General features: G+C 35.4%; 3 protein-coding genes and 1 long non-coding RNA gene across 22 annotated transcripts in view; 2 read left to right on the top strand and 2 right to left on the bottom strand.

Annotated features, from left to right (window-relative positions):
• Positions 1–7,890: 7,890 nt before the first annotated feature.
• Positions 7,891–9,315, top strand: LOC149788709 (uncharacterized). The gene is made up of 3 exons (XM_089974805.1): positions 7,891–8,217; positions 8,503–8,731; positions 8,991–9,315. The coding sequence occupies exons 1-3, from the start codon at positions 8,034–8,036 to the stop codon at positions 9,139–9,141; spliced, it is 564 nt and encodes a 187-aa protein (XP_089830931.1). The 5' UTR covers positions 7,891–8,033; the 3' UTR covers positions 9,142–9,315.
• Positions 9,316–9,462: 147 nt separating this feature from the next.
• Positions 9,463–11,497, bottom strand: LOC149788708 (uncharacterized). Its single transcript, XR_016424220.1, has 2 exons — positions 11,181–11,497; positions 9,463–10,799 (listed from the first exon to the last, which is right to left on the bottom strand). It is a non-coding gene; the product is annotated as an uncharacterized LOC149788708 (long non-coding RNA).
• Positions 11,498–11,580: 83 nt separating this feature from the next.
• On the top strand, positions 11,581–14,957 carry LOC149788707 (uncharacterized). Its single transcript, XM_089974794.1, has one exon. The coding sequence runs from the start codon at positions 11,683–11,685 to the stop codon at positions 13,642–13,644; it is 1,962 nt and encodes a 653-aa protein (XP_089830920.1). The 5' UTR covers positions 11,581–11,682; the 3' UTR covers positions 13,645–14,957.
• A 1,942-nt stretch (positions 14,958–16,899) lies between these two features.
• Positions 16,900–25,778, bottom strand: part of LOC149788704 (uncharacterized) — a 62,989-nt gene continuing 54,110 nt past the window's right edge. For 16 of the 19 annotated variants that reach the window (XR_016424216.1, XR_016424217.1, XR_016424209.1 and 13 more), the window contains 2 exons: positions 22,208–22,340; positions 19,612–19,750 (listed from right to left, as the gene is read on the bottom strand). Coding sequence is in view for 7 of the 19 variants with exons in the window: in XM_089974801.1 (XP_089830927.1) it covers positions 19,745–19,750; positions 22,208–22,340 (139 nt within the window). In the remaining 12 variants the exon portion in view is untranslated. The other 3 variants (XM_089974798.1, XM_089974799.1, XM_089974797.1) reach the window with 2 other exon arrangements.

The following is a 25,778-nucleotide window of genomic DNA, read 5'->3' as shown; positions in this document are numbered from 1 at the left end:
TGTATAATTTTCAGTACCAATTACCCCATCAGATTGATTCATTTCAGAATTATTTCAGATTGTACAAAATTGATCAATTTGTGTAATTTATCCCATCAGTGATTATATTTATTTATTCTGAAATATTATTTTTTAAAGTTGATCGAGTTTAATACAGGAGTGTGTATAATTTAGAATCTGATCTCTGTTACAGATGATCTCGATAATATGTTTTTCACGGAGTTCATCTAACTGTTCTTGTGTTAATAAGAAATCCTCGCTTACGTATTCATCAATAACTAAATTAACGCTAAATTGCTCTGTGTCTTGTAAAAACACTGTTCTGATGGCGTTTTCAAGTGCTTCTTTGTCATGTATAAAAACAATCACGTGCTGGTACATTATATAATATTTACTGGATTAATTAAGCTTTCACATACAGATTTATCACAAGCTCTTCTCCACGCATGTCAATTAAGCGATTAAGGTGGTCTGTGAGCTTAAAATTTATTCGTGTTAACATATTATTGTGACACCGCAGATACACAGGATTAGTTGGTTCTTGCACGATTAAACTTCCAGGGGGAACTTGTGGTGTAAATGTATATAAAATATATCCTTGTTGAGCCTGATTTGATTTTCCGAGGTCTATTTGATAACTGCCATCGACTACGTCACAAACCAGATTGACCACGATCGTGCTGGTTATATTAACGATTCCCGGAGACACGTGTCTGCCGCCGCCATGTGGATCATTATTATGTCTTAGAACAGTTGGAGGTGGGGCTAGTTTTTTCCACGTATCGAGTATTTTAGGAAAATATTCTTCAATGACATCATTGACAGATTTTCCTAACTCGGTTACGTTATACCAAGGAAGTTTAAAATTCGGTAAATTCGCCTCTGGTATTCTAAAGAATTCTAAAAACTGTTGCTTAGATTTATTTGTATCGCTGTCAACATGATCAATTATCGCCTGAATTAATCGCTGGTTTAAATATTCCATGTCGTATGCGAGCTGATTTAATATCTCAGTTTGTTTAATAATTTCGCTGCGTAAAGTTATATCAAAAAGATGTTCTTGGAAAAATTGCCATAGTCGCTGTAGTTGTTCTTTATGCTCTTGATCAATTAATTTGAAGTAATTATTGATATCAAATAGGCGTATAGTAAAGTATTTAGTTCCTCCTCTTTGGGGTCGTTCATAAATAAAAAACCATATAATATTATCCTTACTGTGAAATTCAAATATACTACCAAACGTTGCGTTTTTTAGCCCAATTAAATTTTCCTCGTATGATGGTAAAACTCCGTGGTATGATTTATTGTCCGTGACATAATCAGACTTTTTTGGTTCTGGTGGTATCGGTGTTATCGGTGGTGATATTTCAGGCCAACCTGGTACGGATCTTATCGTGGATTGATAGATATCAACGGCATAATCAGGAGAGTGTATCTCAACCGTCGAAGAGAGGGTCGGTTCATGAACGTTAATTGATATTTTTGCTTCTTTTCCGGTTATTGATTTTATTCTACGTTGAAATTCTTCATTGATTTGTTCGATCTCATAACTACCAGTGGGTATTCCAACATCTATCCAGTCAGGAGTACCGTCTGGTTTGTTCTTGTTAGCAAATACAAGCGAATTATTTGCTGGTGTACCATTAAATGATTTTGATCTGATATTTGGCCAGCTGTAATATACCCGTAATTAAGCTAATGCTATTTCTTTTACTGGAATTGCAGTAGGAAAGTTAATGCTAAATTCAGGATTAGTTGAACTTACCGAGATCATCGTTATCTTTGACGGAGTTGTATTAGTCACGATCTGCTGGAGTAATTCTGTCATTATTAGTACTTGCATCTTTGATACCGATGCCTTCGTCGTATATTTTAGTTATCATTGAAAACTCGAAATCAGATATAATTCCATCACTGAGACTCGCTGATAATAACGAGGATAATTTCGAGTATGCTACCGTCGCTGTATGTAATCTTATCATGTAATCGGATAATTTTTCATTCATGCAAGTACATATTTTTTTTGTGATGATATTGAGCACACCTGCAATCGTTGTTGCTGCTGAAATACAAATAGTTACGGCTACTGGTGCCATCATTGTCACCGCTGATAATATAACACGTGTTCCAGCAACAACAGCGGATACTGAATAAACAATCACATCAACGATAACTAATTGTCGTCGATATTTCTTTACTTTTACTGTATACTGTTCGACTTGATCTTTAAGCCCCGCCTGCTATTCACGCGCTTGATTGTATCTGTATTGTGCAGAGTCCATATATTTTTATGCAGTAACCAACTGAGGTGTTTCAGCTACAAATTCCAAACACCACCAGTAAGATGTTGCGGTTAATTTCTTATCATCTGCTTCCAGGTTAAATATTTCTTCGGTTCCGCTATTTAATATAACAGATACAACCCCGGAAGACCTATCCGTTGAATGATGCCATGGATACGTTGTAAATATCTCAAATCGCGCAGCACTAAACACAGACAGCCTGTACACGCAAGTGACTGTTGCGGTATATTTGATAGTTTTATTTTGCTGCGATCATGCTGCGAATCCAGATGATACTGTGTATACTATGTTTGTGGTATGTCCGGGAGTTATTCCGGCTGAAATTTTAATCAAATTGGTTTTATTAACGATCTCAGGAATCCCCGCTACGATGTCTTGCTGTGCCCGTTTGATCGTGTCTAGGTTAGTTTTGATATCAGAAAGTTTTATGTCAACGGAGTGGGGAGTGCCGAAGAATTCTTCTGCGGTTCTTTGATGGTTTCTGCGAAATCTTGCAAAAGCGCCCACGTGAACGTCATACTCGGCCCGCAGCGTGGATAATTTATCATCTACGGTGTCGACGTATTTTTTTGTTGCTTGCATCTTCGTCGGATGTTGGATCTCTTAAAACTACTATTTTATTTCCGTTCATGCTGAGTTCACCCGTTATTGTGTCACCGGTATTTTTCACGCGATTAGCAACGCTTCTTGCAATTTTATCTTCAATTGTTGTAAACGATATACTTGAATCTTTGATTTCTACCACCGTCAGAAAACACAGGAATATTATCTGTAATTGCAGCAAGTACACGTCGAACTATATCATACCATCTGATGTTGCTCGTTTGTAGTTTACCATATCGATCTTGAAAAATAACGACCTCATCTGGGTCAACTCCAGCCAGGCTCATGATATCAGCGAGTTCATCTTTAGTCGCATACTTCGACAGATCATCATCGGATTTTATTTTCTTACTAGTAGAAGATCTTCTTCCGTAAATATCAACCATTATATTTTAAGATCCAAGATCTGTTTAAAACGCTTTACGCGCAACGAAGTGGTTGCTTGTATAATCATGCACGACTTTATGTGGCGGTTTGGATGATTTTGATGTAGCGTCGAGTACATTAATTACTTCACGGCCGCATACTGGCGGATCTGTCATTGTTTGTGTGGGTAGCGTTGAATACCAAACTTTACAACCAGAAGTTCTTGCGTGAAGTGGTGCGACATACTTGATAAATTCAACAGGTGGAGCTAACCCGTACGAATCAAAATAAACGATTCCACGTGGATCAACCGCGTATGATACCCAATGAGTACCGGGTCCTGAATTTGAGTCGAGATTAAAAATACCTGTTTCGAGTTTGGTTGGTTGTTTTGGTAATTGATCTCGCATAAAAACGCCTCTAAAGTTTTTTATTTTTAATTTTTTTAGCAACATCAAGTAAATCAAAATTTGATGCTGGAACATCTAACGTGGGAGCCTCAGACCTCTTCCCCAGCGAGATCCCGGTAATCTTAGACCGCGTCCCTTTTTTTGCATCCATTTCCTGTTGCTTTCTTTAGAGCCATTTCAGCAGCTGTTCCAACTGCACCTAACGCGGCTGCTTTTGCTACAGCTGGAGCAGCGGCAGCTATTAACGCTGGAATAGCCGCGAGAAGTGGAAATATACCACCTATTTTAACCATGTCTTTGATGGCGCTCGGAGAAAGGCGTAATTGAACTCCAGTTTTTGATTCTAGGGCTTTATTGAAATGTTTAATCTGATTATTTGTCAACGATAATTTGTTTGGACCACCACCCATCTGATCTCGTTTTAGTGATATTTTAGTTCCGCATTTGCTGGTGGTTTTTGATTGAAGTTTTTTGACATGACCAGGAGTCAGAGTAACATTAACATGACCATACGACATTTTTATATAAATAATATTTTTCTGAATAATTAAAGATTTTACACTGGTGCATCAACGACCCTCATTCGACCACTACCACCTTCAAGTAACATGGCTTTATCGCTGAGTATGACCGCGATTGCTCTGTAGAAGGCACCAGCACCTGGTGGGTTAGTAACACGAGCTCGAAAGTGTATATCAACGACAGACTGTTTGGACAAATCAAGATGTTCCAGCTAAAAATAATAAATAGGATATAGACCTGTAAAATCTAGTTGTGATATTTGCAAACCAGTATCTATATTTTGATCACGTCCCATGAATGACATTAAACGATGATATGCACGCGCTGCGTGATTTTGATCAAAATTTAACAATGTATCTTCAGCTGGTTCTTGATGTCCATTTATCCGTAAGGAAACTTCGTTAACTCCAAGATTGTCAAATATCATATGTGAATGTTCTTGATTATTTGTCCGGTCATTATTTTGCAGCGCAATACAAATATGTCGTGGTGAAGAAACACCCTGTTGTGATGCTATATGCCATGTAAATAAACCATTAACATTACTTTGAATAGCATCTGTGGTTACTGTTAACCGTGATAGCAATGATTTACCGCCTTGATCCATAAAAGAGAGTAATTTTTGTTCTTCAGCAATAGATGGAGTCATTACTGGCATCCATAATGAAAGTTTTGATATATTTACTTTACCATCAGCAACACCAGCACCTCGCCAGATTGCATCATTATCATCACCTTTTCTTACGAGCACAATTGTGTGTTTAGCTCCAAAGATGACCTTTCTAACATTTCTGCAAAATCCAAAGATGTGAGATAATGGAATTGCACATGAAAAATTTCTATCATTTCCTGATAACGCTGCTCGGCGTGTTGCAAACCCTAAATTGTAAGTCGCATTAACACTTCCTATAATATCAAAAGCAGCACCTGGTCTGTCTGTGTGCTCAAAGTCAGCCGGTTGTGGATCAGATGCAGTATCTCGTGGTGTCCGTATTTTAATATACTGAACATGATCAGCGTGGTTAGTAATATCTTTAGCAAACATCATTGTTGGACCGGCTGATCTTGTAAAGTCGTCAGAATATCTCGCTAGACGAATTATTGTTGTAGCAACATCAACATCCTTCTGAATCGATTCGATATTTTTTCCATCAATCATGTATGTGGCGCTATCAAACAACGCCATAATCCCGTTGTTGACAAAACCAACACGCAAATTAGCAGCATATGGCATATTAGCTATAACATTCGTTACAAGTCTACCTTCTACTTCAATAAACGCCTCAGCGGGCAAGAAATATCTATTTGTATCATGAACCTGTAATTCGATTCTCCCCCGCTGATTTGGTTGTCTTGCGTCATAGGAATAAAATTGATAATCACGTACAGATTCATACTTAAGGACAGGTACCTCCATATCAAATGCTGGGTCTGATTCGCGCTTGAACATTTTATTATAATTACCAATTTTCCAAATGATGATCTAAATCATCGTCGACGAAGACCGCTTCCTGCTATTAAATTTGCTGTTATATTTTTTTCTGCTTCTTCAGATAATTCTGCTAGTTTTTATTTGCAGCTTGATTGGGTCCTTGATCTGCTAACGCCGCTAGTTTTTTATTTACAGCCTGATTTATTATTTTACTTACGTCTGCGGGCATAATTTCAGTACTTGGTAATTTTACCGGTTGTTGTTTTCGTCGCAATAATCGTGCTAGTCTATCTTTGATCGCCGAGAACGCCTTACCAGCAACATTGACAATTGCTCCAGGAGCTTTTTCACGAACAATATCGATAGCTTTCATCGATAATTGTTTTGCAACAGGTACTGCTTTTGGAGCTATCCTTGTAAATAATCCCTGAATAACATCACCAAGTCCATCTCCGTAAGTAGCTCTGTAGATTGGTAATCGTGAGTTTACCGATCTGACCTGTACGGGTTTACGATGATTATTATGTATGATCATCTTTTTTAATTTACCATTTATTTAACAACTAGTCATCAACAAGTTCATCGATAAGTTCTCGGTAAACTCCGATATCCATGATACCACCTTGAAATAATCGCCGAGAAATATCAGATGCTTCATTAATTATTTCTGGTGAATTATTTCCGGCACGTTTTCCTCCTATGAGAACTTCTAACCGTGACACATCATTAATGATATTATCAAGACAAACAAAATCATCTCCCAGACCACTTCCCGTTGATCCTTCTTCTGATTTCTTAGATGGTGTTGTTCTAAATAGCTTTTTAATTTTTGACAGCGGTGAAGAAGATTGTTGTTGTTCTATTTGTTGCAGAGGTGGAGGAAGTTGATACTGGGAGAGTTGTTCTTGTTCTAGTTGTTTCAGTCTCTCTCTAAGTTTTTTTATTTCTTTATTAAGATTTTTATATTCTGGACCTCTAGCTTGTTTTTGTTGTAATATATGCGATATATATATTTAATAAGATTATCATCATTTACTTTTTCAATACGGGGTTTTAAAATATCAGATTTATTAAACATACTATTTAATATTTTTTCGGGTAATTGTTCTCTTTTAGTATTTCTAATTTCTTCAACAACTCCTTCTTTGAATTTTGCAATCAATTCTACGTTTTTTTCTACTAGTTCGGGTTCAGGTGCATGTTCTTTCTGCACGTCGGCGACTTCAGTACGAAGTTTTCCAATACTTTCAAGTATTTCCTCACCAACAGGTGGAGGTTGAGCCGCAGCTATTTCCCTGGCTATGCCAGGTGGAAGATCTCGTAAAATCTTCTTTGTCTGTTTAGTTCTTCTTGCTATTTTTTCAGTTTGTTCTGCTGTTTGTTTTGATACCGGAAGAAGATCTTCTTTGATGGCAGCTGTAACTTGTTCAGTAGCTGCAGTGACGGGTTTAAACAGTTTTTTAGTTTCTTCTCGGTACTCAACTTGTGCTTCTTGCTGCGCTTGTAGATTTTTTTCTAAATGAGTCTCTGACAGAAGAAATTTTTTAATTGCTTCTAATCGTTCTCGTGCTATTCTTGCAGTATGAGATTCTGGATGTACCATTATTTTTAATATAACAATATTTTAATTAATAGCAGTAGAGAGGGTCCTGTCTACAATTCTGTTTGGGACAAACAATAATCGTAGACATGGTATTGACCTCTATGAAGGGTCACTATTTTTTTTTTTTTTGTTTAAAAACAAGGGTGACCATTCCCTAAAGTGGTCTGTACACGCTCTCTGCTGCTACCTGGGACTATCTTGGCCTGACCTATATAATTTCGATCTATTTATATTAGGAATGTAGTTCTAGTCTATTTTTAGAACATTTTTTCCTCTCTCATTTTGGTGGTGATAGAAGAGTTTTATTTATGCATTTTTGGTAGGGATTTAAAGGTAACTGTTTATTCTTGATAATATGAGCTCAGGGTGTTGTTGTATGTGTGTATTTCGGCGACAGTGCACAGTGAGTAATAAGGCCTTGGTGATGCTCCGGAAGTGAAATCTGTGTTCTGTTTACATGGTGATGTGTTGACAGTTCAGCATCTAAAAAAAGAGCAGGTCAACCTTTGACGAGAACTTCACCGTGAAGTCATTTTTGAAGGTATTTTAGATTAGCATATGATTTGTATTGATTGTCACACAGTGGAAAGGTCAGTACTGAGAAACCAATGTAGATAACATATAGTAAAATTAATTGTGTCCTATGTCCATTCTCGCAGTCGGACTGACGTCATCGAGTCACGTGCTCAACATAGCAACTCGTCCGCCATATTTGTTTGGGGGACACCGTTGTGAAAGATCGAAATTCGAAGAATTCAGTTATTATATTAGATTAATTGTTAAATTTAATTGAAATGTCTTACCAATATCAAGACAATTTGGCTTTGGACGCACAACAGAGGTATTTGGTAAAACTGAAGTTGATTGCAATGGATATTTGTCCTTATAAGGTGCCCGCTGATACCTGGATCAATGACCCGAAACAATGGCCAGCTACTGAATACCACGATGTTTATAACTACCTGATTAAACATCCACGTAAGCATTTATTTTATTTGACGGGTGAATTAACGTATTTCTTTGAATGTAAATAATAATATTATTAAATGTTGCAAATAACGGTAAACTACAATAAATTGATGCTTGTAAATAGTGAATAGTGGTGCTTGTAAATACCATGTTGACAAAGCTAGTAGTGTACGAATTTGTAGAATAAAAAGAAGGTATTGTCTATGTATCTTTTACATTTTCATTTAATAGATTCAACTAATTGTTTTTACATAATTATTCAAATTTAAAACAACTTATCATTTTCATTTACAGGTATTTATTCTGCTGAGGCAATGGAGAACTATAGGTCTCTAGAGGCACACATTTTTTTTGTGTCAGGGTGGGTTCAGACTGTTTTCCACATGAAGACTGACAGTGGACATTATGTTTTGAAAGCTGATGTGAAACCTTCTTGGAGAGTGACTGAAGAACCCCACCACCCATGGGTTGCATTAAAAAAATCAGGACCTGTTATTGCAGCACATTGTAACTGTATGGCAGGGTAAGTACATGTAACTTAGTTACCATGACATACATTTAGACAATAAGGACACTGTCACCTACTCAAACAATTTCTTTTCATTGTATGCTGGAAATTCTGGGATAAATGCTGAACTCTGTAAACAGCCCAATAAATTTAAAGAAAGAATCTAAATCTGTAACCTTATAGTTATACATATGCATATTTTACGACTATAGTTGCACCAAATTAAGTATATTATATCATAATGTTAACAAAACATTTCATTGCTTTATTATAGGTTAGGAGAGACTTGTTCCCACATTGGTGCATTACTGTTTAAAATAGAAACTGCAGTGCGATTGGGATATACATCGAGCACCTGCACAGACCGCCCATGTGAATGGAATGCATGTTTTGTGAAGAAAGTAGAACCCAAAAAACATAGCTGAGATACAATTTTATAAGATTGCTGCCAAGGAGGCCCTAAAAAGATGAGAAAGATGCCAGACCCAGCAACCGCTGAAGAGCAGAATCGATTTCTGAAAGCACTGGCTAGTTTGGATGAACCTTGTGTTGGTTTGAGTGCCTTTAAAGAGTACAGTGGTCGGTTTGTTTCTCTTGGACCTGAGCCAACATCTAGTAAGTTGTCACCATCCTTCCGAAGCTTTTATTCGGCAAAAAATGAGAAAATTGAAGGCGTCGATTTAAACAAGATGTGTGATTCAATTTATGGAAATTGACAAAAAAATGAAACAGACAACAATTTACTATTAAGTTTGTTTAATAACAATGAACAAAACTATGATGCATGTAAATACGGTCAGCTGTGTACAAAAATAACAACTCATGAGGCATTTCTTTTCATTTTGTCAATGAATTTCAATGTATTCAATGTGATTAATGTATTGACATAATAAAACAGCTTAATGTAGTAATTTACATATATGAGTGTGTTTAATGATAAAAATATTGCATTAAAATAACATTTCTGTAATATTTGTGTCACAGTATACATGTACATGTAAATAATTATTGTCATGGATTATGTTTAAATTTCTTTTATAATGTATTTGACATGTCATCATGAAATGCAACAATTGAAATAAAAATCTCAAACATATATTCTGTGATCCAGTTTACTCTTTAAACACAATCCCAGTCCACAAATTAATTAGGGCAGCACACACCTTTATTATTTTGTCACAACTCTATAACACCGATTCAACGCTTTCATCTTTAATGCTTTTGACACATCTGATTGGTAAAGTCCCTTTCAATACAGTAAATCTATTTATCATCTATCCGATCACACATTCTCTGCCTCCCCATGCATTAGATATGTAACTGATGGACCCAAGAGGTGTACAATAAATAAAAACTTTAACTGTGCAGTGTTTCTTGTATGAACTATAACATTGTGCCCTTGCCAATAAATTTTTGGGTGCTTCAATGAATATTTCAAAACAATCTGTTATTGAAGTCAGACGAGGAAATTTGGATTTGAACACTGGCGGTATTGTGCTGAATATTGTCTCTCTATCAGTCCCCTTGATCTTGAATCCAATTTTTGCATGCATGAGATCAATCCATTTCCAGAAGCAGTCAATTGTTGTTGATTTGAGACACATTATGATGTAGTTTCACAAGTGTTAAAAACAGTTGTTCCTTTAGTGGCAGGCTGGCTTTATTTGACCATTTACTGGTAATACATGTACTTAAAAAAGTAAACAGCTGTAAAATTATATCCCAGCTAATGCCAGTCATCATCTGGCAGGCATCATTGTTTCCCTCTACAGAAGCTGATGAAAGAGAGGTAGCACTAATTATATGTTCCAGACTTGATGTTTTCTGTAAGGCATCATTTCTTTCTTTTCTGTGATTGTCAATTTCCATATATAGCATTTCTCTCTCAGATTTTTCCAATGGTTGTTTCATTGGCATAAAATGTGGTGCAGTTGAAACTGACTCAACTTCAGGTGACTTTGTTTCCAGGTGTTGTGATTCCTGTGTCATTGTCATCTGAAGTAACAAGATGGTATATCCATTTGTTTGTTGTCATCCATTAACTTCAACTTCTTCGTTGCCTGACATGGTTCAGCCAATTTCACTGTTAAAAGAAGCATATATATATTACTTATGTGAACGTTATGAACTTTCACAAATCTCAATATTTATTGACCAAATTGTTCATTTTGATTAATTTAAAGTTATACAATATACAAACTTGTACCAATGTTTTGTAAATTTGTGTGCACATTTTATACAAATCTCTCTCTCTCTCTCTCTCTCTCTCTCTCTTCTGCACTATCAAGACATTTATTGCAGAAACTCCACTTTAGTGTTGTGAACGGGTACTTAGTGAAACGAAATTGACTTCAGGGTGCGGTAGAACACGTTATATTATAAAAAATTTAATTCCATTTCTCATCATTTACAGTAAATCAGATAACGGTTTAAATGAAGGGATATAAATTAGCATAATACTTACCAGGAATGAAATGTACTGAACAAACGTAACAGTGTCCGCATCTTGGAGACCAGCGTTTATTTTTATTAATACTGCCGTCAGGATTTAGCTTTGCTCTGCTGATTGCATGTAACCATCTTTCTCTTCGTGAGGATTGATTGGGTATGATATAAAACTTTTGAGCCTGATTTTTCCTCTTGTTGGAATGACAACCTGGTGCACAACAGCTCTTAGGAATTTTACAATGGATTGTGATTACTTGTTTTCCCCCAAACAAATATGGCGGCCGCGTTGTGATGAATGTCACGTGACAATTCCCCGGATGTCCGACTGCAAGAATTAGTCCTAGATTGAGATATAGTATTAATTCTGCCAAACGATTTCGTGTACCAGTCAAGCTATATATAAACCGGCCCACACATGACCAGGAAGAAATACCAGCGTGATCAGTTTAAGGCTTATACGAGTGTATAAGAAGTTATACCTTAATATTAGATAGGAAAATTAAGGGAGATACTTCATAATGGCGACTGCTATAACACATACTGAAGACGAACCAACTTGTCCGATTTGTTTGGGATTATTCAACGCACCCAGACAGCTGCCGTGTGCCCACACATTCTGTCAGAGTTGTCTGCAGTCCTACATAACAAGCAAGGCTATAGAACATGAGAAAAAGAGATGTATCGAGTGTCCACTATGTAGAAAAATAGCTTGTCGTTTTAAACAGAATAAACCAACTAGTGAATGGGCGTCTCTCTTTCCAGCCGACACTGTGATAGAATCAATGTTACCCACGAAATCAAAAGTAGACCGTGTATGTGATGGATGTAGCTCTGACGGCGTGTCTCTCACAGCTACAGGCTTCTGTACAGTATGCGAGGAAGCCATGTGCGATGACTGTCTAGAGTTCCACAGGAAACAGAAAATGTTAAAAACTCACACTATTCTTACAATTGAGGAGTTATTGAACAGCCCACACAATGTGATGAAATTTGCTGAATGTTTTACATGTTTTGAACATGACGGTGAAAATCTAAATTTCTACTGCATACATCACAAGGCTGCCTGTTGTGGTATTTGCTTTTTTAAAAACCATAAAGATTGTTCTGATGTGCGAAATTTGAAGGAAGAACTCCCTGCTCTGCTACGTGAAACCAAACCAAATGAAATCATTGAAGACTTAAAGAAACTGGAAACTGACTTAAAAACGTTTATGGATGTAAAAGAGTCTAACATGAATGATCTCGAGTCCCAAGTTAATGGACTGACTGATCAAATCAGAGAAATGAGAAAGAAAATCAATACTGCATTGGACGAGTTAGAGATGAAAGTGAAGACGGAGGGAAGGAGAATCCACAAGGAAGTTGCTGTTAGGACACAAGAAGAGAAAGATCAATGCTTGTCATTGGTTCATGCTATAAGAAATTCTCGGATTTTGTGTGAAACAGTTGACGAATATGGAACTGATATACAAATATTTCTGACTGCAGAAAAAATAAAGGGACAACTACCTTTATATTACTGTCAGGTCAGAGAAAAATACGAAAAGACAGATACACTGACAGTGCATGTGAAATTCACTCCAATGGTAGAATCTATCTTATCGTTCTCATCATTCGATATTGGAAAACTTGTGACCATGACTGGCTCAACTCTTTCTATACCTGGTTTGAGGAAACCAACAAAGGAATGCCAGGTTGAGAAAGTTGAATCATTTAATGTTAATATCAGTGGAGATGAACCACGTTTTACTGGTGTTACTATTCTCCCAAGAGACAGGGTGATGCTTGTTGATGGTAACAATAGGCAGTGCATTCTTCTTAACAATACACATCAGGTAGTTGCAACATACGAATTCACAGGGAGACCTGTTGACATATGTGTGGTGGATGATGAGGAAGTGGCTGTATCTGTGTGTGATCAGAAGAAAATTCAGATTCTATCAGTCAGGGATGATGTCTTCAGTCCAGTCATAGCAATAACCACTAAACATTGGTGTTATGGAATTGTAGCAGCTGGAAATGGTGAGATGTTTGTGGTTGGGAACTGTGGTAATAACGCGTTTTGCTGGAGTCTGATCAGAGATGGGAGAGAGGTCAGTTATTCTGATCGATATGTCTCATCAGCTCAATACCACAACTACATAGCTCTGAATAACTCTAAAACTCAAGTCTATGTTACTGTGCCGCGTAAAAATTCCCTTCATTGTTTCAATATGGAAGGCAAGAAGCTCTATACCCACAGTCCTCGCAACCTCCAATGTCCTTTAGGAGTAGCTGTGGACAGGGATGACAACATCTATGTTGTTGGATGTCATTCTCATAACATTCATCAGTTATCACCAGAAGGGTTTGTCCTACAGGTCATAACTACGGGAATGCCACAGAATCCACATGCAATCAGTTTTGACAACAGTAGAGATATTTTTATAATTACAAACTATTCTGAAAAGCAAAAGCTACACATTTACCAACTGAAATAAAAAATAAAAACCAGAAATCTAATCATCACACATCATATGATAAACGTCTTTTGCAGAAATAGATAGCAGAGGTTTCTTTAAAGGTACAAACAATTAAATCTCCAGCTGTGTTATATTGTGAGGTGATTTTTGTCACTTATATAATACAATAATATTTTTGGTAGTTTTATGCATGAGCCTCATGTTCTTTTTGTTAATGATAAGAGGATAACATGTCGATATTCATGGACACTGTGAAACTTATCCCCCTTTTGTATATAATTATTGTATCATTTTCCTTACCAGCAATATTAGATAACTATATAAAGGAATGAGGAGAAATAAACACAATAGATAAAGTTTGGTCATTCATGGTGGTCAATGATTACCAAATCAGTATTATAAAGTGAAATCAAAAATTAAATCTTTAATTTCATGCACCTATAAGGTAAATAAGGAATGTATTCTTACTCCAATAAAACTATTAAAACAAATAAAAGGTTTGTATTATTTAGAAGATGACAAACTGTGGTGTAGCACATATGGTGACCAAATATAATGGTGGAAAAATAAACATAAAATGAATTGAACAGAAAGTGGATTATAATACAGGGAATACACAGTCACAATGAGTTTTCGTAATTCAAGGGTTACTTGGATTTACCTCAGAATTTGAAATCTACCAATGAATTTTCAAGTGAAACTTTTGTTTTTGTCTTATCTTATTTGCATGACATCTATTATTAGACTAATAATGCTCAATTAATTCAATGACAAAATAAATATTTGAATGTTTCAATCGTACATATTTCTGTTGTATTATTTACATATCATCACTTTTTAAATATTAAATATTCTTTGATGAACATGCATATTCAGTACACATCATTTGTTGGATCAATGTGTCTGACAGCCTGTACACCTGTAGCACTCCTCCATTTCATCTTGACCTATTACTACTATAATTTCGTCCCTTCTAACGGTACTGTTGTACTGAACTGCTAGGATTACCACTCCTACCATTACTGCTATTTCTACCTTCTAAATGTACTTCTAGGATTACCACTCTTACTATTACTACTATTTCTTCCATTCTAATGGTACTACTATGATTACCAGCACTACCATTGCTACTATTCCTTTCTAATTGTACTACGTTGATTACCAGTCCTACGATTACTATTTCTTCCTTTCTAATGGTACTACTAAGATTACCACTCCTGCTATTAATATCTGAACTTTGCAGAATAAAATAAAAGCAAAACAATTCAAATTTTAAAATGTTTAAGATGTCCATGTACCCTCTACTTAATAAATTTATCATATTCTTTTCATATTTTTGACCAAATTTTTTCATATTGTTTTATTCTCTCTTTTCATGTTGATTTCATAATGATTCATCTCTGAAATATGCTTCCTTTGACACATTTTATATTTTGATTGCTATACCAGTATGTGTACTAAAAATAGACTTGTCAAGAACCCACTCTATGTCCTCGAAAAACAGGAAGACCAAATATGGGGCATGTCTAACTCTTTCATTAGTATACTATTCTTGAGATCTACTTCTAAATGCTGGATGGGCCAATGTCTGAGGCCTGTCTAACCTTATATACCCCCACAGAACTGCTAGTAAAACCCTGAATGGCTCTATGCCTAGGACATGTCTAATTTTATATGGGGCCACCTCTTCCTCGTAACTACTTGTGAACAACTGGATTGCCCTATATCTGATACATTTCAAAGTCTTAAAAGGGTCCCACTTTTTTGAGAACTAGTTGTCTAAGCAGGTTAACCTTACGCCTGAATCCTGTCAAAATCTTGTATGGACCTTCCTTCTAATGAAAATTATTAGTCAAAACTGGATGGCCTGTGCCTAAGACAAGTCTACATCTTATATGGGTACCTCTCCCAGACAAAATGCTTGAGGCTGGGCTAAGTTTTATATGGGTCCCTCATTATTCTGAGAATTACTTGCAAACATTGGATTGCCCTATGACCAATGCCTGTCTTAATCTCTTCCACTGCTAACTAGTTGTCAAAATGGATGAATCTATGCCTGAAGCCTGTCTAAATGTTATGTGGACCCCTCTTCCAATGAGACCTACTTTTCAAACCTTTTACTTAATGTTAATTTATGTGTGCAGTTATAGTTGCCTGTTACCTATGGTTCCTACACAAAGATCATTGTTGATTAGGTCCTATGGTTCCTACACAAAGATCATTGTTGATTAGGTCCTATGGTTCCTACACAAATATCATTGTTGATTAGGTCCTATGGTTCCTACACAAAGATCATTGTTGATTAGGTCCTATGGTTCCTACACAAAGATCATTGTTGATTAGGTCCTATCTTTCCTACACAAAGATCATTATTGATTAGGTCCTATGATTCGTACAGAAAAATCATTGTTGATTAGGTTCTGTTTACTACAGAAAAATCATTTTGATCGAGTCCTACGTTTCCTTCACAAAGGTCATTGTTGATTAGGTTCAATGTTTTCAATATCATCTTTAATTGAGCCCTGTGTTTGCAACAGAAAGATCACTGTTGATTTAGTCCTGTTTCCCACCAAGAAAGATTACTGGCAATTGAGTCTTCTTTTCCACAGTAAGATCATTTTGGGTTGGGTCCTGTGTTGCCTGTTGAATGTGTTTTTTAAAGTTGTAGTTGTATGTAACCAAAACATTTGTACAGAAAATGGTGAATGTACAGCAATATACAGAAACAGTTTCAAGAAAATGATTCCTACCATCAGCATGTGAGAAAAAGTTTTAAAATGTTTACTGGAAAAATACCTGATGCCATTCATGATATAATGTCTAAAGCGCTCTGCATTACGGATCACTGCCATCTCACCTCTGTATGTGTGGGTTCGAGTCTAGTTTTCGGCCAATGTGAGTATGTGAGAAAGCTTGCCAGTAGCTTCTCCTGGGTCGGTGGTTCTTCCTGGGGTTTTCCCGGGTTCTTCATCCACCATTAATACTGGCCGCCATGCACAGCCTATTGTGTGCTGAAAAATGGCGTTAAACCATACAACAACAACAACAACAACAATCTAACATCAGCATGTGAGAAAAAGTTTTAAAATCTTTTCTGGAATAATACCTGGTGCCATTCACGATATAATGTCATCTTTGATACAGAATTTGATGTATGTACTAAGGCATACAAGCTGCACCCAAACTTTTCAAATGGCATTTGTTATCTTGTGGAAATGAAGTGTCAAAATTGTTGGATAACAAAATAATTATAATTAAAGAGATAATAAATAATATAATGTCATATTTTATTGAATTATAAGTACAAAAAATTTACAAGACCAAAATTCTACAATTTATTGTTTATTTATGTTGAATGAGCCATGTTTTCCGATGCCTTTCACAAATGATACTGCACCTAAAAGAAGGAAAAAAATGGTGTTAAAAATGTCATATTATATCATTTACTGCCACAAATTCTTAAAATAATAAAATAAACTAGAGACAAACAGTCATACATATAATTATATTGTTATAAAGGATATACAATATATTAATTTAAATTATACAATTTTATATAGTTCATTAGCATTGAGTTCATTAGGATACAGAGTATCTAACTTATGAATCCAATAACTTTCTTTTATGAGTCTATTCATGTCACCATGCACAATATCTATTGGCATGAAAGAAAAATCAAGTAGAGAGTGATTATTGGTGTTAAAGTGTGTTGAAACATTAGAGGAAAACTGAGGATATCTATAATTTTTTTATATGAAAGCGATGATTATTCATTCTCTTAGAAACTTGTAGTGTTTGTCCAACATATTGCATGCTATATTTTATACAGGTTATTAAATAAATCACATCAGTTGATATGCAGTTAGTGTTAACGCATAGAGAAAATATGCATGTTTCATTTTTAGATGTAAATGTAATAAAACATATTGATAACACTATCTCTACAAATATTCATATCAAGAAAACTAATATCCACCAATATGTAGAATATTCTTCATGTCATCCCATGTCATGTAAAAACGGTATACCATATAGCCAGGCCAAAAGATACCGATGCATTATTTCAGATGAACGTCAATTACAAAATTCCTTGAATAAGTTATGAACTTATTTCCAAAATAGAAATTATCCTACATACATAATTGATTCTGCACTGAACAAAGTCTTTAATCTTACTCAACATGAGGCTTTAAACACAGCAGAATGTAAAATAGAGAGAGATGTAATTCCTTTCACAATACAATATAATCCTTCATTATCAAATATAGGTCGTATAATTAATAAATATTATAGTCTCCTAAATTTATCCAATAAAACTAGTGTCAAATCACTTTTCAAAATTAAACCAGTTCTCGCTTATAGAAGACCCAAGAATTTGCACGATTTTTTAATCAGAACTAAACAGACAGAAAAAGAAAAAAATACACTTTTCATCATCTAAATGTAACAGACACCGGTGTTCTCAATGTGCAAACATAAGAGAAAGTACTTCTGTCAGTAGTGCTAATACAAAAAAGGTATTTTCTCTACGCGATAACACTAACTGCATACCAACTGATGTGATTTATTTAATAACCTGTAAAAAATGCACTAAATAAAACTGTATAATTTAAATTGATATATTGTATATCCTTTATAACAATATAATTATATGTATGACTGTTTGTCTCTAGTTTATTTTATTATTTTACTAATTCAATTTTCATTAGAGACTCATGTATCTTTTAGACCCTGTCATATGTAATTGTTATGATGATGCATATCATTTATGACGTTATGTAATGACGTAATTGTTGTTTTAAAATAAAAGACGTCATCCATTACTTTCAAAACATTTCATGCCTGAAGAAGGGTACATTAAATTCTGACATTCTGTCAATAAGAAAGCAATGTTATCTGGTATGCATGCTGGAATACTGCAGTAATCTAAACCAAATATGTCATTTTTGCTCAAGTACAATTTTCCCACATAAACTTGTAAATCTGGGATCATTTTATTTCTTATACGGATGATTTCAAGATGTCAATGTAGATCTGGATCTAAAGGCTCATTATCCACCAACCGATCAGGGTCTATGTTGTTTGTTGTACATATGAGTTGAAATTATCTGTGTACAACTGGATCTGTAAGTTCTCTATGCGCCAGTAGGTCTGACTCTAATTTATATTGCTTGACTTAGGAGTTCAAGATAGCAGAGTAGGTCTAATTCTGCAAGCTAATTAGCTACAAGCAGATCAGGGTGAATGGTATTTGTTGCATTTATGAGTTCAAGCTAAGTCATGGGACATTACTTGATAGCTGAACATCATGAATGTTTCATAGTTACAATTAACATTTATTCCCAAGATGTTAGACATGGGACATTACTTGTTAGTTCACAGTGAAGAATGCATGTGACCATGCTGCTAGGTCAGTCAGGGTGGTGAGTGAAGATAACAAGAAATAAATATAAATGTACCATTTATCAATAAGTATCACAACATATAAAATGTATCATTATGTATCATAATACTTAAAATATATCAATAAGTATCATAACACTTAAAATGTATTGTGTATCATAACACATGAAATCTATTAATATGTATTATAACACTTCATATCCATGATATATCTCTGCTGATGTGACCTGAACATTACATTAATCTGGGCTAAAATGCACTGTCAGATTTGGGTCATTGATACTCTAATATGGGTACACACATTATACAAGCAATTATTCTGTATTGTACTGTTTGTAATTTATTTTTGTATCCATCATTATTCTCATACATTATTATTATTTGTAGTGAGGATTTATGACTTGACAAATTCTAATACAGAGCAATAAGTTGAAAATCATAAATACATTTATTTACAATATTTATATACCTTAAAAAATATATATCATAAAGTTTACAAACAACTGAGTGCAGGCATCATTGGATTCTTAGAAATTTGATACCATACCTGGCACAGCTTCATCTTGTATCACTTTCATGCCATTTTTAAATTCATATTGCAGAGCTGCATCCCATGACTCTGCATCAAAGGCTGAATAGTAGGCTGACCTCCTGTCTACATTCATACACTGCTGTGGAAATTTCGCTATCTCTTGTGCCAGCTGAAGGGACTGTTTTAGAGCTGTGATTAAAAAGGGACAATGAAAATAAAATAGCACTAGCCACAAACTGAATATTTCATACAGTATAATAATCATATGGGAAAATTAGTAACCAATGGGTATCATGGCTACAACTAATGTGAACACATAAACAAGTATACTTTCTGGAAGCTGAAATAATTGGGTTTTTTTTATTGAAAGCTGGAATGTCACCTATACACTCATACAGCTGTACACAAAAAATAAACATTTTTATATCTATGCAAATTCTTTCATAGAATTTCCACTATTTGATGAAACTCAGAAATGACCAGATAGTGCCTGGCCTTAGAGTTGCTATCATTGTATATCTGTTAAAGACAGCTTAATGAAAGAAATCAATTTAATTCTTAATTACAGTCATAAGGGACAAACTTTTGATGACAAGATATATAGATAGCATAAATGTATAAGTAAACAAGAAAGAAATTTATATGTATATATTTTGCTAGGCTAAGGGAGATAAATCTGAAAAACTGCATTAGACTGTTTCAATTTCACATGTGCCAATGTAATGCATTCGCTCATGGGAAATGGAACAACTGGTGTTGCACATAGGTGACCGCTGCATATAGTTTGACTGTTAAAAATGATTTCTGAACAAATACCATGCATCGTATATCAGTCATTGCTATAATCTTTTTATTATCAAGAGTTATTTGTGCTGTAAAACAAAATCATAATTACAGGTATATATTGTTCTCTCTCAGATTTAAGTTCCACACATAATTACTTTACCTTGCTCACGCCATGCTAGAAATGAAATCGAAAAGCTTAAAAATATACACCCATGATTTTAGTTTGTTCATGCAATAAAAACATTATCTGCATTAATCAATTGATAAAAACTACTTTGCTTTCAAAATTTGCATATTGATGCCTTTGAGTTACAGCGTCGACATGACTGGACTTAGGAGTATAAGCAAGATAAGAACTGTTTGCACATCAATCTACATGATAATTCCTTATCTAAATAATGCCTTTCTCATGAAACGATATAATAGGTTGTGGAGACAGCAACATCAAGAATAGGGATATAAGGTGCTGTGGAGACAGCAACAAAAAGGGATACAATGAGTTGTCGAAACACCAACATAACTAAAAGGGATATAAGGAGTAGTAGAAACACCAACCTAGTTAATAGGGTTATAAAGAGTGGTGGAGACACCAATAAAAAGAGATACAAGGAGTTGCGCAGACACCAACATAAACAATAGAGATATAAGGAGTTGAAGAGATACCAAAACAAATTTTGGTGTCATTTGAGGTCTTAAAGCACAGCAACACAAGTAGGTTATTTAGTCCGAAGGCAATTGGTGTAAAATGTCCTGCCCAAGGACACACCATGACAGCTGCCATTAGTCGCAACTATTATATGTCCCCAAACCATTAGAGGGTCAAGAGTCAATGAATCATATAGTTAGACTGGTACCGTTAGAGGGTCATGAATCACTGAAGCATATAGTGAGACTGGTACCATTAGAGGGACAAGAATCACTGAAGCATAAAATGAGACTGGTACCATTAGAGGGCCATGAATCACTGAAGCATATAGTGAGACTGGTACCATTAGAGGGTCATGAATTACTGAATCATATAGTGAGTCTAGTACCATTACAGGGTCATAATCACTGAAGCATATAGTGAGACTGTTACCAATCCAAGGTCATGAATTAATGAAGCATATTTACTGAAGCATATAGTAAGTCTTGTGCCATTAGAGGGTCATGAATCAATGAAGCATATAGCGAGACTGGTACAATTAAAGGTCCTGAATCAGGGAGGCATATAGTGAGACTGGTACCATTACAGCATCATGAATCACTGAATCATATAGTGATACTGTTACCATTAGAGGTTCATTAATCCCTGAATCATATAATGAGACTGGTACCATTACAGGTTCACGAATCACTGAATCATATAGTGATACTGTTACCATCGGAGGGTCAAAAGTCACTGAATCATATAGTGAGACTGGTAAAATTACAGGGTCATGAATCACTGAGGCTTATAGTGAGACTGGTACCATTACAGGGTCCTGAGTCACTGATCATGAGACTGGTACCATCAGAGGGTCACAAGTAAATGAATCATACAGTGAGAATGGTAAAATTACAGGGTCATGAATCACTAAATCATATAGTGAGATTGGTACCATTACAAGGTCATGAATCAATGAATCATGTAGTGAGACTGGTACCATTAGGAGGTAATGAATCACTAAAGGATACAGTGAGTCTGGTACCATTGGGGAGTCAAATCACAGAAGCATATAGTATGATACATTAACTGATGAGCTGTCATGGCTCATGACTCCATTACTGAAGCCCCTTCTACATCTCCAAGCCTCAGAGAGCATTTTGTTGTCCCAACAACTTTGCTATGAAAGTGTTTTATTGCATTGCAAATATATGTCAACCTGTTCCTGTACTAACAACTATATTGGCTAGTCCCATTTCAAGTGCTTCTTTTGCTATAACCGGTCTGATAGTCAGGATTAGGTCAAGGGCACGAGACAGTCCTATCAGCTTGGGAAGTCGGACAGTGCCTCCATCTATGAGGGGACACCTGTAACAAAAAAGAATAACGATATATTTTCCATTGATTGGCTTGGTGTTTTGTTTTATAGTTCAGAAACACAAATAAACTATTTTATTTCTAGGCAACTCAGGGAATAAAGTGCTGTGCCCAAGCTCACACCACACAGGCTGATGCAATCATATAATTCAGTCCTACACCCTTTTGATCATGATCTATTAAGCACATGTCGGCATCTGTCTTAGTGGTAGTGTTAGCAATGAAAAAAAAGAATTATCACTCATGTAACATAAGCAATGAATCACTGATTTGAAGTGGCACGATATTTTCTATATCTTTTATGGACTATATAATATTTGCATACTCGAAAATGGTTAAGTTGCTTGTATGATGGACAATGTCATTTCTGCTTACTTGTTTAAATTGAGAACTTTTCAGTGAAAATTTTAGAACGATCAACTGATTTGTTAACTTTTTTCAGAGGTCTCGGAAATGCTTAATCACGCATACTTGGATGCCAATTTTTTTATATCTGAGATGCAGAAAATCACTTAGGCAGGAGACCTCCATATGCATGTAATAGGTATGTGGCAAAATTCAAAGCCTTACCAGTTCTGCTTCAGCCATCTGCTAAGTGGGAAATGTGTTGATCAATTAGCTGTGCTGATATTTGAAATGACAGAATTCAGTGGCTGAAAGACACCCTAATGTACATGTTGCTGTCATTATAAGAGTACATCAAATAACAAGATGCAATAGCTGCATGGCAAGTTCAAAGACTCTGACAGGCACCTGGGTGGGAAAATGTGCTGATATTTACAAAGAATTCAGTGGCTGAAAGACCCCCTGATGTACATGTTGTCATTATAAGAGTACATAAAAAGAACAATGAGACAATATATGGGCAGCAAGTTCACAGACTGACTGGCAACTGGGTGGGAAAATGTACTGATATTTACAGTGATAGAATTCAGAGGCAGAAAGACCCAAAGATGTACATATCGTCATTTATAGACTACATCTATTAAACAACTATAGCTTTCATAATTGTGTTCATTTCTGAGTGTAGCGGAATAAGCAGTGCATGTGACCTCAAAATCAAGACATGTTGAGACTTAGACAAATCACCATTCACAAATTTGGATAAGTATTGTGGTCTGGGACAGTAGCCTAGTGTAAGAAAGTGTAATGCATGGCTTAGTGCTTGGAATAAGACCTTACAAAATTCAGTCTGATTCTAATGGACAAAAAAGTACTATATGTCAGTGTTATAAAGAATGCAGAAATTAAGCTCAATGGCAACCAATAGTTCTTCTAATCTGCATAGTTTTCTGGGAGGGGGCTGCAACTTTTGCTGGTGGGACTACTATTTTTACCAAAATGGGAGTCCCTGCCTCCTCATTTTAAAATCCTAGCAAGACCTCTGATTATTTACTAATTTTTTTAGTGGGGACTTCAGAAAGACTGCCTGGTATTCAATTTCTCATGAATCATCATGATTCATGAGTAGATGCAATGACCACAGTACATGATTCTTGATTAGTTATGTAAACTTGCTTCTGATTCACTGGATCATCACCAACTGACCAATGGCAATAAGGTTTATAAGTAAGGCATTGTATGTTGGTAAGAATACATAATTTATACAATGTCAATATATGTACAAAATATCTACAAAATCCATTTTCATATTTCCGTCATTAGGTTCTCATCTTCATAATCAAAATTCAAAATTCCTGGTAAAATGTGTACAAAACCTGACTTTTTCCTCATTCACAACAATACAGGAAAACAAATAAAAATTTGTATTCGATTTTTCAGTAATTTATAGATTGTAAATAAAGACAGACTGCACTGTTTAATATTATTTATATAACATTTCATATTTAAATATTGAGACTATTCTTCAGCTTACAAAAGGGAAATGAAGTCACACTGGATGTCCTTGAGTTGTTTCAATGATTTTTCTTTCTGGATTACTTTGGAACTAACATACTTACAGTACATGCTACCATGGTGGATAGATTACTTTTTTTGGAACTAGCATCCTTAAAGTGCATGCCACCATAATTAAAGCTATTTTATATGGCATGGAAAACAATGACAATTTTTTTATTTTTTAACCCTATCAATCAAGAAATATGGTTGTCAACATTTACATAGTGTGAGTGTGAGACCCCAATGTTAAATTATGTCAACATATGTAACCGTGTCCAATCATTATCTTGAATATAATACTAAGAAGAAAACTTTATTAGTAAAGAGACCTAAGCTGGATTGAAATCACTAATCTGTAACTGACATTGCTGTCTTGATCATTCCTCTAGCTGACACTGCTGTCATGATGACTCATCTAGGTGATATTACTGTCTTAATCACTCTTCTAGTTGACACTACTGCCTTGATTACTGCCTTGATTATTGTCTTGATCATTCCTTGCTGTCAAGATCACTCATTCAGCTGACATTTCTGTCTTCATCATTCCTTGCCATCTTGATCACTCATTCAGCTGACATTACTGTCTTGATCATTCCTTGCTGTCTTGATCACTCATTCTGCTGACATTGCCGTCTTGATCACTCTTCTAGCTGCCATTACTGCCTTGATTATTCCTTGCCATCTTTATCACTCATTCAGCTGACATTACTGTCTTGATTATTCCTTGCCATCTTTATCACTCATTCAGCTGCCATTACTGTCTTGATTATTCCTTGCCATCTTTATCACTCGTTGAGCTGCCATTACTGTCTTGATTATTACTTGCCATCTTTATCACTCATTCTGCTGACATTACTGTCTTGATTATTCCTTGCCATCTTTATCACTCATTCAGCTGACATTACTGTCTTGATCATTCCTTGCCATCTTTATTACTCATTCAGCTGACATTATTGTCTTGATCATTCCTTGCTGTCTTTATTGCTCATTCAGCTGATATTACTGTCTTGATTATTCCTTGCCATCTTTATCACTCATTCTGCTGACATTACTGTCTTATCATTCCTTGCTGTCTTGAACACTCATTCTGCTAACAGTGTTTTCTTGATCATTCATCAGATTCCATGCCACATTAAACATTTTAAGGCTTCTATACCAGGATATCAGAATTGTCATAATAAACAGCAGATCAGTGCATTTTGAAATTAATTGTACGGTCTCTATATTTTCTGTCAGAGTTGTCAAAACAAACTGCAGATCAGTGCATTTTGAAATTAATTGTACGGTCTCTATACTTTCTGTCAGAGTTGTCATAATAAACAGCAGATCAGTACATTTTGACATTGGAAAGACCTTTATGCCAGGATGTTTCCTTCATATTTGTTTGAATTCTGTTGAGTGGCTTTTGAGAATATGTGAAGGATTTTCTACTTGCTAGTTGAAAATCGAACCATGATGTTTATTTCAGACCAACCAGATAACATTAGAAAAAATTCAGAGAATACCCAATTTGACTGAATAGAAAGGAAC

Source organism: Sinohyriopsis cumingii, chromosome 11, assembly GCF_028554795.1.
Source record: "Sinohyriopsis cumingii isolate HCF-2022 chromosome 11, ASM2855479v2, whole genome shotgun sequence".
NCBI classification, from domain to species: domain Eukaryota; kingdom Metazoa; phylum Mollusca; class Bivalvia; order Unionida; family Unionidae; genus Sinohyriopsis; species Sinohyriopsis cumingii.
The sequence above is the reverse complement of the archived record's forward strand: the minus strand, read 5'-3'. Positions and strand labels throughout refer to the sequence as shown.

What these genes read in the sequence shown, in the direction of transcription:
- LOC149788709 (XM_089974805.1), top strand. Translation starts at nt 8,034, where the DNA reads ATGTCTTACCAATATCAAGACAATTTGGCTTTGGACGCACAACAGAGG. An exon ending in CTACCTGATTAAACATCCAC is followed by an intron (nt 8,218 to 8,502) that starts GTAAGCATTTAT and finishes TTTCATTTACAG; the next exon opens with GTATTTATTCTGCTGAGGCA. An exon ending in CATTGTAACTGTATGGCAGG is followed by an intron (nt 8,732 to 8,990) that starts GTAAGTACATGT and finishes GCTTTATTATAG; the next exon opens with GTTAGGAGAGACTTGTTCCC.
- LOC149788707 (XM_089974794.1), top strand. Translation starts at nt 11,683, where the DNA reads ATGGCGACTGCTATAACACATACTGAAGACGAACCAACTTGTCCGATT.